Source organism: Dermacentor variabilis, unplaced genomic scaffold (genome assembly GCF_050947875.1).
Source record: "Dermacentor variabilis isolate Ectoservices unplaced genomic scaffold, ASM5094787v1 scaffold_12, whole genome shotgun sequence".
Lineage (NCBI taxonomy): Eukaryota > Metazoa > Arthropoda > Arachnida > Ixodida > Ixodidae > Dermacentor > Dermacentor variabilis.
In genome coordinates this window covers 20,784,055-20,797,550 of record NW_027460280.1, presented here as the reverse complement: position 1 = coordinate 20,797,550, position 13,496 = coordinate 20,784,055, and the positions used below count along the sequence as shown (strand labels likewise).

Here is a 13,496-nt window from a genome sequence, read left to right as displayed (position 1 = left end):
CAACCAGTTCAACGAGCAGCCAGACTGGAGAGACCACCACTCCACCTGCTCCACGGATTTTCAACACGCTGCCAAGCCCAAGGTCCTTTCACGATGAGGGATTCGAGAACGTTGAGGACTGGCTAGACCACTACAATAGAGTTAGTTGCCAGTGTCAATGAATGGGATGACCACCGGACGTTCCGGTATGTCTACTTCGGCCCCGAGGATTTGGTGCGCATCTGGTCCGAAAACCATGAAGCTAGTTTGACGACCTGGCAAGAATTTTGCAGCCAGCTGCAAAATACCTACGGAAGTTCAGACCAGAAGGAGCAAGCAGAACGTGCTCTCATTTCCAGGAATCAAAGACCAAATGAGAGTGTCACCATGTTCATTGAGGACATATCGCAGCTGTTCCGGTGTGCTGATCCCGGAATTGCAGAAGAAAAGAAAGTGCGCTTGTTGATGCGGGGCGTGAAAGAGCAGTTGTTCACAGGTATAGTGCGCAACCCACCACATACCATAGATGAATTCCTAAAAGACACAACAACAATGGAGAGTATGCTACGGCAGCAGTCATCGCAGTACAGGCGCCCAGGGAACTTCACATCTCTCTCGTCGTCCATGGCCACCCCTGATTTGACAACCCTAAGGGAGCTCGTGCGCAGTATTGTACGCGAGAAGTTGCAACAAGTTCATGCAATGTCTCCTCAAACCCATGTCACTGCTTTAAGTGATGAGGTTCGCGAAGAGGCCAGGCAGCTGGTACGTCCACTGGTCGCACTGCCAGTTGCAGTCTCTCTCCTGACATATGCCGAAGCCTGAAGATCTCCTATGCCGGTAGTCGGCTATCTGTCCCACCCTCCCATGCAACAGATGGCATAGCACTCCTCGAGCCCTCAGTACTTTTCGAGCCCTCTGCCTCCCGCAAGCCCAAGTCAAGCCTTCCGGAAATCCAGTGCTTGGCGCACTTCAGCAATCAGCCACTCTGCTACCATTGCGATGAAACAGGTCACCTATATCATGAGTGCACGTACCATCAGATGGGCCTTCCTGGGTTTTGCCCGGACGCATATCGACCCCGTGATGGTGAGCATCCCCGAGCTATTGTCAAGTACTTGGAGAGCCAGCAGTCCCCGGCTCTACCGCAATGCCAGTCCCACTCTCCATCTCCTCGACGTTCTACATCACCTGGCCAACACTTGCCATTCACTGATGGCATTAGGGGCAGAGATCCATTAGGTCCCCAAGCCCACGTCGGGGAAACTAGGAGCAGCGACCTCTGGGAGTGGGGCCGCTGTTGACGGATCTATAAAACATTCTCCTCCCCCAATACGCCAGCCGAGTGCCAGAGATTCCCTTTCACCGCCGCATGGCATCGACTACAAAAGTGTTTCCACAGGCATCTTCATTCAACAACTACCTAGTCACTGCCTTCGTGTACACTGGTGCCGATTATTCTGTCATGAGTGCTGAACTAGCTGCTGAAGTGAGAAAAGTCATAATGCCATGGCACGGACCAAGCCTTTGGACAGCAGGTGGTCATCTCTTGATGCCGAGTGGGAGATGCCCAGCCAGGCTCCAAATCCGTCAGTCAATGTACGTTGCTTCGTTTATTGTGTTGCGTGAATGCTCGCGGAAAGTCATCCTTGGGATGGATTTTCTTCACGAACACGGTGCTGTTATCGACCTTCGGGAGCTGATTATAATGTTATCCAACAACTATGCCCCGGTACTGCAAGATAGTAATACGCGTAAGACAGCACTGCGTGTTGTTGATGACACTGTGACACACCCGCCGCGAACTAGTATGTTCGTAACTGTTGAAAGCGACCATAATAGTAGCAGCATCGCTGAAGGAAAACTTCGGTGCTCTTGGCTCAGCAAGTCTGTGTCGCCCACGGCATTATTCAACTGAACCGCCGAATGACTGAGCTTTTAGTGACGAACTTCAGCGGCGAGTACTAACATCTGGCAAAGCGAACGGCCATTGCTCACTTTGAAGATATTAGGGATGCAATAGGTCCTACGCCTGCTGAGCTTTCTGCAACCACCAAGAGCGACACCGTGGTTGTCAGTACAGTCGATGTAAATCCTGAGCTGTCAACCACACAGAAAGAGCGAATACAAAGTATTTTATGCATATTCAGTGATTGTTTCGCATCCACGTCAATAGTAACACAGACCCCCATCGCGAAGCACCGTATCATAACGGACCAGACCAAACGGTCCGTGCGTCAGCACGCCTACCGAGTATCACAAAAGGAGCAAGAGGCGATTCGTTGTCAAGTGAAGCAAATGCTAGACGATGGTGTAATTCAACCCTCAACCAGCCCATGGGCTACGCCCGTTGTACTCGTCGAGAAGAAGGATGGCACTCTTCAGTTTTGCATGGATTACCACAAACTGAACAGGGTGATGAAAAAAGATGTCTACTCTCTTCCCCGCATAAATGACTCTCTAGAACGTCTTCGACATGCCCGATACTTCTCAATGGATTTACACAATGGATACTGGCAGATAGAAGTTGATGAACGAGATCGCGAAAAGACTGTTTTCGTAACTCCTGACTGCCTGTAGGAATTTAAGGTGCTGCCCTTCGGATTATGCTCAGCTCTCGCAACCTTTCAAAGGATGATGGACGCCGTACTGTCAGGTATTAAGTGGGAATCATGTCTGATCTATTTAGATGACCTCGTTTTATCTCAGACATTTGAACAACACTTGCAGTGACTTCAGTCCGTGTTTCTTGCAATTTGATCTGGAAGCCTGTCATTAAAACCTGAGAAATGCCATTTTGGTTATCAGGAACTGAAGTTCCCAGGCCACGTTGTTAGTAATGAAGATGTTCAGCCAGACCAAGAAAAGAGTATGGCTGTTGCCACATTTTCAACACCAGCCAACAAACGTGATGTGCGCCGCTTCTTGGGCCTCTGCTCATACTACAGACGCTTTGTGGACCATTTTTACAAGATCGCAGAACCCCTCAGTTGTTTAACAAAGGAGGATATCCCGTTTGCTTGGGGTCTGGAGCAGAGAGCCGCCTCCTCCGAGCTTGAGCGGCGCCTCCAGACACCACTCTTACTTGGACACTTTGATGAAGATGCCGACTCTGAACTGCACACTGATGCTAGCGACATCGGCCTCGGTGCAGTCCTCGTGCAGTGGCAAGATGCGTTGAATGTGCTATTGCTTACACTAGCTGCACCTTTACCTCTGCAGAAACGAACTACTCTACCACTGAAAAGGAATGCTTACCTGTCTTCTGGGCGATAGGTAAGTTTCTACCATATTTATACGGTCGTTCATTCAGAGTGGTTACCAACAATCATGCCCTTTGTTGGCTAGCCAATCTTAAGGACCCTTCAGGATGTCTTGCCAAGTGGAGCCTTCATCTTCAAGAATTCGATGTAACAATCGTCTACAAGTCTGGACGGAGTCATGCTGACGCTGACTGTCTTTTGCGCGCTCCACTTGCAACGGTGTCAAGTGATGCTGATGATGATGGTCATTTCCTTTGCGCTGTCAATATATCTGACTTGGCTTGGCAACAGCAGGACGATTTAGAACTTGGGCAACTTATCTACTATCTTGAAGGCCAAAGTTTGCATCCTCCACGAACATTCACGTGTTCACCATCTTCGTTCTGTCTCCGCAACAATGTCTTGTATAAAAAGAATTTCTACAGTTCAGCGACTGGACATCTCCTTGTTGTTGCATCCACGCTGCGTGCCGATATTCTGTCTGCCTGCCACAACGTGCCCTCTTCAGGCCATTTGGGATTCACGCGCACCTTGGCCAGAATTCGACAATGCTACTACTGGCCTACTAAGCTTGCTGAGGAAGTCAAGCATTACGTGAAAACTTGCTACAACTGCCAGCACCGAAAGACTTCACCTCAGCACCCAGCCGGTTTCCTGAAGCCTGTTACACCACGAACACAACCATATTAACAAATTGGCATGAACTTGCTTGGGCCCTTCCCTAAGTCTTTTGCTGGCAATTGCTGGATCGTGGTTATGAATGATTACCTGACACGATACTGCGAAACTGGAGCCTTCTAGTGAGCCACTGCCAGTGACGTTACGCACTTTTTCATCCACAACGTAGTCCTCTAGCATGGTGCACTAGCAGTAGTAATTACAGATCGTGGTGCAGCTTTCACAGCTTAGATGATGCAAGACGTCATGATGCTTAGTGGTACAGCTTGTCGCACATCATCCTCAGACCAACGGTCTTACGGAGAGGTTAAATGAGACAGTCACTGACATGCTTTCCATGTATGTCGACAGCAAACACAACAACTGGGACGATGTTTTGCCTTAAGTTACATTCACATACAACACTGCTGTTCAAGAAGCTACTGAGTTCACTCCTTTCCCTTTGCTCCACGGCCGTGAGGCAACCACCATGCTGGATGCCATGCCCCTCCCCAAACAATACGACATTACCATTGACGTGGAGGAATTTACCCTGCTTGCAGGCGCAGCTTGCAAGTTTGTATGCAAGCAAATCCGGAATCAGCAATCCATAGACTCCCAGAGGAATAACGCTCGCCATCGCGACGTTGTCTACCAACCCGGTGATCAAGTTTGGGTATGGACACCGACTGGCCAACTAGGCCGGTTGGAAAAGTTACTGCGCCGCTACTTCATCCCCTACAGAGTCCTCCGTCGCCTCAGCGAAGTGAACTACAAAGTTCTCCCTGAAGACACGGGTCGGCGATCCCGTCACGTGAAGCCTACGGATGTTGTCCATGTTTCTAGGATGAAACTGTACCACTCACGTTGACGAGGCCATTCTCACTTCCACTTGCCTTCATCCCGCTTGTGTGACACTTTCCTCTTCACAAATTTTATCTGTGTTGCCGTGTATGTGCTTTATTTGTTTTTTTTTTTTTCACTGTTTTTCATTTGAAGCATCGAGATGATGCTTTCTGAAAAGGGGGTAAAACCGCGAGCATAACAGCTGGCTGTGTATTGTGGTCTGGCTGTGTATTGTATTGTGTATTGTGGCTATGTACTGTGCTGTGGTTTGCCGCTTCTGCAGAAGCTGAAGCCGACGACAACGCACTCTCAGTGAGGATGTCGGACAGGACCTGTCTGCTTCCATTAGATTAAACTTGATAGTTTTTGTCATATATATAGTAATGAGACTATATCAGCTATCCCCGTTTAATCTCTGATCCACATACTCTCTTCCTGTCTCTCAAGCTACGCCTAAAATTCTTCATTCCACTGATCTTTGCGTGATTTTTAACTTGTTCTCAAGCTTTTTTGTACCCGCCATGGTTGCTTAGTGGCTACGGTGCTGGGCTGCTAAGCACAAGGTCGCGGGATCGAATCCCGGCCACGGCAGCCGCATTTTGATGGGGCGAAATGCGAAAACACTTGTGTACTTAGATTTAGGAGCATTTTAAAGAACCCCAGGTGGTCCAAATTTCTGGAGTCCCCCACTACGGCATGCCTCATAATCAGATCGTGGTTTCGCCACGTAAAACCCCAGAATTGGTTAATGGAATTTATTGAAGCTTCTTTGCCAACTGCCAAGTTTCTGCCCCATATGTTAGCACCGGTAGAATGCAATGATTGTGCACTTTTCTTTTTAATGACAATGGTAGGATTTGGTAATGCCAGCCATATGCACTCCAACCCATCTTTAGTCTTCTGTAAATTTCCTTCTCATGATCAAGGTCCCCTGTGAGTAATTGACCAAGATAAACATACTCTTAGAGAGACTCTATAGTCAGTCTGGGGATCATGAATTGCAGAATGTATGCAGCTGAATTGCATTGGCGGTGCAGCATGTGGGGATGCGCGACTCTCACGCGCCCCCTGATATGTTGTTTTTCCCGCAAAGCTTCCGTCTCCTGCAATGCGGCTTCGCCGCGTGGCCTGGGGCCCGCGGCGGTCGGTGTGGTTGAAGCGGAATACGAGAGATGGCGCGAGTGTTGCGCTGCTAACGCCGCCTCACGGCAGGGTTACTTGGGGGCGCAGGGGAGAACACGCTGCCTCTTTGGTTCGTCGTCAAGCGGCGCAGGCGTTCCGCGCGTGCGCCGATCCATGGTCTGCGAGACCGTCTCGTGAGGCCTCGTTCGAACGTGCCACCGTTCGCGTGACCGTACGCGCGAACGACCAGGCGTTGGGATGCAGCATGGGGGCGAACATATTCGCTCGCTATCCGGTCGCGGTGAGTCAGACTTCCTAGATTTGTCGCGCGCCCATCGGCATGTTTTGTGGATAGCAACTCGGCTTAGCAGGCATTGATCTATGAAAGGTGCAATAAATGCCCTTGTGATTGTTTGCACTACTGTGTTGTCGTTCATTTGTCCCAAGAGTACGGGTGACAACCCTACACCTGGGTGCCCAACGTGGACCTCTTGGGGCATCGGACGATAGATTTAACAGTTTTGCTTCGTTCGAGACCTTTGTTTGAACCGAAGCGTAGGGCTAGCGTGGATTTTGATCGCTAGCGTTGGCGGCGTGCTTTCTTGAGCGAGGCGACGGTGGCTGTAGTGTATTTGAACTTGTCAACACGCTAAGCCTTTTCGCAAGTGTTTTTTTTTTTATAATAACATTCGTTGGTATGAGAGCCACGTGGTCTGCATCCTGGAAGAGCGAGGCTTAGTGCCCGCGGAGCATTGGCAAGCCTGAAGCGAGTGAGTACGGAAGCCTCGTGGGTGGTCCGAATTTCTTATGTAAATAGCTTCTTCTATCTCTTTGACTCTGATGAAGTTGCAGCTCTGGGAGCCGGGTGGCCGCGGGCCACGGGTGCCACTACGGGCTGACTGGTATTGCGGCCTGGCACCGGGTGCTCCGACACCGTCTGGGACGGTGGGCGCCCTCAACTCGGATGCTGTGTGCAGCGAGCGGGGTAGGACCATATAACAGAGCTGACGTCTCCTCGCGGCTGCCTGTTTTGCGCCCATTTTGGGTGTTGTTTTTTGGATGCCAGTTGTTGTCAGGGTAGCGACGCTTTAGGCCTAAGGCTTTACGAAGCTGCCTGTCGCACGTGGAGGGACACAACCTGGTGGACCGTGGCGTTGAGGTGTTGCACTTTGCTCCCCTCATTTTAGTTAGCCTCGCACGAATTGAAATTACTCGTTCGACTCAAGGAAGCGAGCTTCGTTCACGTGAACTTAGCATCTGAGTAGCCGCCCAATCTTTTGCTAGCCGAGTTGAACATCGTACCACGTGGGCGATGCGCATGCAGACTTCCTCTCCCTTGCACTACTTTAGTGTTTGCCGAGTGTGTTGAGTGTACGCAGCGTGAGTGGGGCCGCCCCTGGTTGGCTGTCACCTGCACATCGTCTGCGCTGCTGCCCCGGACGATCGAGCCACCCCGGGCGATGGTGATGCTGTGGCCAGTTCGGTGCAGCGACTTAATTCGGCGGCCGCCTGTATCCAGCTCGCAACTCACGGCGGCGGAGAAAAGAGCCGGCGGTCACCGACAGCTACTGTGGCTCTCGCCAGCAGGGCGCGTCGGCGCGAGCGACGCTTGCTCGTTGAGACTACTGCGTCGCCGTTTCCGGAGTCCTGGCCTGGAATCGTGCCGTCGAGTCTGCAAAGCTGCTGCTGTGACCGGCGGACGCCAGCGGTGTACCCAAGGACAATGTCGGCTCGCATGCTATGGACAGCGTGTGGACATTTCCTCAGCGCGGCTACTGTTGCATGTACTATCTTGTTCGCGAAGCACGGGTTGATGTTAGACCGTATAACATGTTTCGCCGAAATAAGTAGTGATTTAAGGTTGGGGGGATGCGGGGCTGTGCGACTCTCACGCGTCCCCTGATATGTTGTTTTTCCCGCAAAGCTTCCATCTCCTGCAGTGCGGCTTCGCCGCGTGGCATGGGGCCCGCGGCGGTCGGCGTGGTTGAAGCGCAATACGATGGCGCGAGTGTTGCGCTGCTAAAGCCGCCTCACGGCAGGGTTACTTGGGGGCGCAGGGGAGAACATGCTGCCTCTTTGGTTCGAGATCGTCAAGCGGCGCAGACGTTCCGCGCGGGCGCCGATTCATGGTCTGCGAGACCGTCTCGTGAGGCCTCGTTCGAAAGCGCCACCGTTCGCGTGACCGTACGCGCGAACGACCAGGCGTTGGGATGCAGCATGGGGGCGAACATATTCGCTCGCTATCCGGTCACGGTGAGTCGGACTTTCTAGATTTGTCGCGCGCCCATTGGCATGTTTTGTGGATAGCAACTCGGCTTAGCAGGCATTAATCTATGAAAGGTGCAATAAATGCCCTTGTGATTGTTTGCACTACTCTGTTGTTCCTTTGTCCCAAAGTAAGGGTGAGAACCCCACAAGCACTAACCCATGCTTGTATTTACCCACGCTTTTGGCGAGCTCGTTAACAATGGTACGCATTTACATTAACAATTTCAAAATGGCTCTTCATGAGGCGACTTTCAAGGCAGTTATTCGGTGATGTCATGTGTATTCAGCGGTAGCAATTGATCACTACAATGTGTGCCGGCATCATGCTGTGTGGAGTCATTTGAGATATAAGTCTGCACCAACGACGTCTGCTTATTATTGAGGTACAGAAACAATAAGGAGGCATGGTATAATTAAAAGAAAACAAAAAACAATCGAGACACTGCATTAGTCAACAAAATGAAACAGCTCCTTAACATGTGCTTCACTTCACAACTGAGCTTCATTACACTTTTCTATGGGATACACCTGGCACATGCATGGGCTGTATTGTCCCAAACTTCGCTAACATCATCCACCTGTTTATTTTCATAGAGGCCCATGCCTTTCCTGCAGCTGTCAGCGCACAAGCAGTGTGGCAACTGAACAAGGAGACAAGAAGAAATTGTAGTCGCGAACTTCAGTCGTCCTTGCTCCAAAGGGCTATCGTCTGCTACTGCTTCCGAGCATGCTTTCAAAAGCACTCGCTAGGTGCCAGTGGTGCCTCCCTATATAGTTACTGTATATGGCTCCTGCAGGGAGCCAGAGTTGGGCATAGATCCGCCATCTTGCAATCCACTTTTGTGCAGTGAAGCCACCTCGCGTTCGTACATTTAATTCATTATACCCTCAAGACAACAAAGGTATTACAGAAGAGATCCATCTCACGAGCTGGTTGCAGGGGAGGTATTCTGTAAGAGTCCACCTAGAGGACATGCCCATTTCGTCTGCAGCTGAAGTGTTGATTGGCTGTGGTGCCTAGTTACTGCGGATGCGTAGCCCAGCCTAGCCAATCAAAACTTCAACAGCAGACAAAATGAACATGTCCACTAAGTGGACTCTTACAGAATACCTCCCTAGCACTGTAGAAGCTACACGAATTCTTAGCCAACAATAAGGCTGAATGCCCCTCGAGATGCGCACATCCACGCCGCGTTGTCTGCTTGCCATCATGCTACATGCTGCATGGTTGGTGGATTGACACAAAAAATGTTTTGACGCCGTAACCATAAGCTGCATTTAAATGCATGCAACAGCAGGGCTTTGCTTTGCCTATGCGCTTCCCCTGTAGTTACCTTGCAGTCTCCTTAGCAAGTAGTACGAGCAAAAGCCCTTACAAATGTTCATCTGCACCACAGCGTCTGCTCGGCATCTACTTTGCGCTTGCTCGCTACCGTCATCACGTACCATGCTAGAGCGGGGTAGCAAATTAATGATGAAGTCAACAATTAGGCTTTTACAGCTTTCCGCATTGTCAATGCATCACCAATGCTAGTGTTGTGGCGCCATCTGCTAACTAGAAATCGAACCAGGTTTACGGCTGGGTGCCATGTCTGACATGCCCGATACTTCTTCTCAATGGATTTACGCAGTGGATACTGGCAGATTAATGTTAATAATTAATTTTAAGATAAGATAATAAGTTAATAATAAGATAAAGTTAATGAACGAGATCGCGAAAAGACTGTTTTCGTAACTGCTGATGGCCTGTAGAAATTTAAGGTGCTAGCGGCATAACAGCTGATCTCAATAATTACGACAAAACATACCTAATGAATTGACCTCAGCTTGACACGAGACTTAGCGATGACGAATGTTGCTGCTTGTTTCTTGCTGACAGGGCGGAACGCCAGTGACAAACAAGAATTTAGATTGAAGCAGGTGGTCGGCAATGTCTAGGTGCTGCCATATTACCACTGTTGGGATGGCCTCTCTGCAACATTTCGGATTTCCATGTGACTGCACTTGGCGAATGGCAACGGAGCGGCACATAAAAAACAGTAGTCCAACTCTGGCTCCCTGTGGGAGCCATATACAGTAACTCTACCTCCATAGGCAGCACACTACCCATATATGTGAGTTGTGATGAGTAGTATGTATATATGCGCACACAAGCTTGGATTGTGCATTGAGAGAGTGCTTGTTTTGGAAGAGGGCAAAGGTTGCACTGCATCTGTAGTGCCCCTGATAACAACACATACTGACATTTTCAGAAAACGCCAACAATTGTTCATATGTGGCATTAAAAACCGCACTGGTCCCTTTTCCTCTTGGCCAGTGCTCTTGGTTCCTGAGTTAAGTGACATCACAGCAATATTCTAGCACAGTAGAGTGTATGAAAACAAGACTATTTACCGGATGGAATATCTCGATTTCTCTAAGACAACTGCAGCCAGCTGCTCGAACCAAAGGATGGTTTCGTTTCACTTGAACAACATTCTCAACAAGAAGTTCCACCAGTTCATATAACTGAGCATAATCCTGAAAAAGAAACAAAGAAATAAAAACATGAAACTACAGAATGACAGTTGAATCAACGAATGCCAGTGACAGCGCCTTGCTTACCTCAGATTGATGAGACAGAATAATGGTCGTCATGGTGATTAAAGTTTGGCTTTGAACATTGTACCTAGTTGTTCTTTTCAAGGCACCAAAGGCACTTTTCAGCGACTCCACGGCATCGTAGGCCCTAGAAAATGATATGCAGAGCTTGCACCTTAACGTAGCACTTAGGTATGTCAAGGTAGGAATATCACTTACGTTTCTTTTGACTGATAGCAGCTTCCTGCATCCTGGAGCATTACCAACAGTGCAATTTGACAGCCTTCGTCCTGACGATCGTCGACAAGAACCTTGACATCGCGAGGGAGAGAAATGTGCTACATGACCCAAGTGGCGCTTTCGCCCCAAATTTTGACCCCGTTCTGACTCCGTGTATCAATGAAGTATGATAAAGGTGAGCTAAAAGCTATGCAACACCCACCTTGACGACGTCCGAGTAGTGTAGTCCAACAGTAATGGCTTCATTACCAGAGTCAGCATACAGCTCTTGCCGGAGCTTCGCCAGATTCGAGAAACATCCTTGCTGATCCATGACACTTTAGCGTTACCTTAGCCCAGCGACCAGCTGCAGTGAAAAGAAACAACTGAGGCAACCATCGGTCCGCCTCGTCCTTGCGTCGCCGCCGAGTCAGTTCGCCAGCCAAGACATGCCACGATGGGCCTTCTGTTGCGTGTGCCCGCTCTTTTAGTCCAGCACCAGTTTCTAGTCGGCGGTTTCAGTGTATTCTGAAACACTTTCACGGCGCTGTGCCTTGAATGATACTTGCTCGGTCTGACAGCAGAGATAATCAAACAAATTCGACAGAAGCTGGAAAACACGTCACTATGGAGTGCTCGCAACAAATGTTCATTGTAGAAGAGGTTAGGGAGCTTTGACACATCCTCTGGAAACGCCCGCGGTGTCGGAAAACGGGAAAACTTCCATGGTGAGCGTCGTCTGCAAAACGCCGTTCACCTTGGCTACAATGGCCTTTGAGACCGGATTCTATAAACAGAAAACGACAGCCGACGCTGTTCTGTGCAATTTGGATCATAACGTTTTTTAAGCACTCAACATTTTTTTTCTCATTACGCAAAAGCACGACCTTTGAGATTAGTTTTTGTTACTCGAGGATGCTGTTCGATGTGCACAACCATGGTCGCCATGGTGCACACCATTGATCAAGCTGCTCGCATCGTCATCGGTGTCACGTTGTAAAATGGATGGCAAGGTTGAGAGTGCCGTTGGGAACACAGACTCTCAAAGCGAAAATGTGCAACCCACGTCGAGAAAAGTACGTTGAGCACTGTATGAGTAGTTACATATGCTGCCGAAGTTTTGATAAGACTTCTTCTGCAGCGCGTGGGACGCCAGCTTCGCGGTGTGGGAAGCAAACTAAGTAAACCATGATAGTGTCATCTGCTCGCAACACGGATAGCCTTCCTTAGCTGGCCTGTTTCTTTGATCGATCGTCCCAATAGTTTATTTTCTTAATTTTTGCCGAAGTTGGCTGCAATTGCTAATTGTGTATATGCAGAGTCAGCCCGTTTTCCCGCTGCGCCCACGCTTAAACTGCCATTTCTTTAGTACCTTCGACGCTCATTTCATGTCATTTTACTGATAGTGCATTTGTTTACTCTTTCTTACTGTGTGTGTGCTGCACAATGCTGGGCGTCTAGCTGTAAGGGCACTGTGTCGCACGGCCACTTTCGATTGCGATCGAGCCCGATCTATCAAAATTTTCTGCCGTTATTGACTCCCTTCCGCAGATTGAGCAAGGAAGCCAGTCGCCATCTAAAGTGTGTCCTGTGACACCCCTATTAAATATGCATTGGATTATAAGCTCCACTGCTTGTAACGCTGCTGTCTTACCATAAAAAGAAAGATGAGTGCAAGCAATGTTTTTGGCCATTAGCGGACTTGTGTGGCAGTACCATTTTCTGCAAACGGGTACAACGTTGAGCAAGTTGGTTCATTTTAGGATGCGTGGAAACAGCGCAAAAAACATGCGCATAAACTGCAACACTTTTTCCCGCGCATTCTATGTGTTATTTTTAATCTCGAAATTTCGAACATTGAACTGTTTGGCGCTTAAAGCAAACATTCCTTAGGACAAAAGCTGCGCTGTTTTTGTTTTAAATAACATATACCAACTGGCCCAACAGCTAACTATCTTGAAACATTGTTGTATTGGGAAGACTGCAATAGTATCATTGGATGTGTGCTTGTACTCATTCATTCGGCATAGGTCAGTGAATTTTATGGTGTAAGTAGTCGTGGGATCAGCTTAGATTTGAACAAAGCAGCAGAAAGTATAAATTTCTATAGGTAATTTAATTTTATCTTTTGGCCTGCTTTTTCAGGGATTTCGGAAAGAAGAAAGCAAGAGCAGTAGTGACTCTGACAATGATTATACACCGTATGTACCGCTCAAGGAGCGACGGAAGCAACAGGCATGTCCTGCTACTTTTATTATTTTCACATTCTTGTGACCTCATCATCATCATCAGCCTGGTTACGCCCACTGCAGGGCAAAGGCCTCTCCCATACTTCTCCAACAACCCCGGTCATGTACTAATTGTGGCCATGCCATGCCTGCAAACTTCTGAATCTCATCCGCCCACCTAACTTTCTGCTGCCCTCTGCTACGCTTCCCTTCCCTTGGGATCCAGTCCGTAACCCTTAATGACCATCGGTTATCTTCCCTCCTCATTACATGTCCTGCCCATGCCCATTTCTTTTTCTTGATTTCAACTAAGATGTCATTAACTCGCGTTTGT

At 49.0% G+C, this 13,496-nt stretch overlaps 2 protein-coding genes across 7 annotated transcripts in view; one reads left to right on the top strand and one right to left on the bottom strand.

The window, feature by feature from the left end:
* The window catches only part of LOC142566349 (AP-5 complex subunit beta-1-like), a 217,896-nt gene extending 206,202 nt beyond the window's left edge, over window positions 1-11,694 (bottom strand). For 3 of the 6 annotated variants that reach the window (XM_075677268.1, XM_075677269.1, XM_075677271.1), the window contains exons 1-4: window positions 11,158-11,693; window positions 10,935-11,026; window positions 10,740-10,863; window positions 10,530-10,655 (exon numbers count right to left, since the gene is read on the bottom strand). In XM_075677268.1, coding sequence (XP_075533383.1) covers window positions 10,530-10,655; window positions 10,740-10,863; window positions 10,935-11,026; window positions 11,158-11,268 — 453 coding nt within the window. In that variant the 5' untranslated portion in view covers window positions 11,269-11,693. Of the gene's footprint in view, window positions 1-10,529; window positions 10,656-10,739; window positions 10,864-10,934; window positions 11,027-11,157 lie in introns of all 6 variants that reach the window. The other 3 variants (XM_075677273.1, XM_075677272.1, XM_075677270.1) reach the window with 3 other exon arrangements.
* Window positions 11,695-11,886: 192 nt separating this feature from the next.
* abs (ATP-dependent RNA helicase abstrakt) overlaps window positions 11,887-13,496 on the top strand; it is a 227,432-nt gene continuing 225,822 nt past the window's right edge. The window contains exons 1-2 of the mRNA XM_075677274.1: window positions 11,887-12,010; window positions 13,080-13,169. Of these exons, the coding sequence (XP_075533389.1) occupies window positions 11,936-12,010; window positions 13,080-13,169 (165 nt within the window). The 5' untranslated portion in view covers window positions 11,887-11,935. The remainder of the gene's footprint in view (window positions 12,011-13,079; window positions 13,170-13,496) is intronic.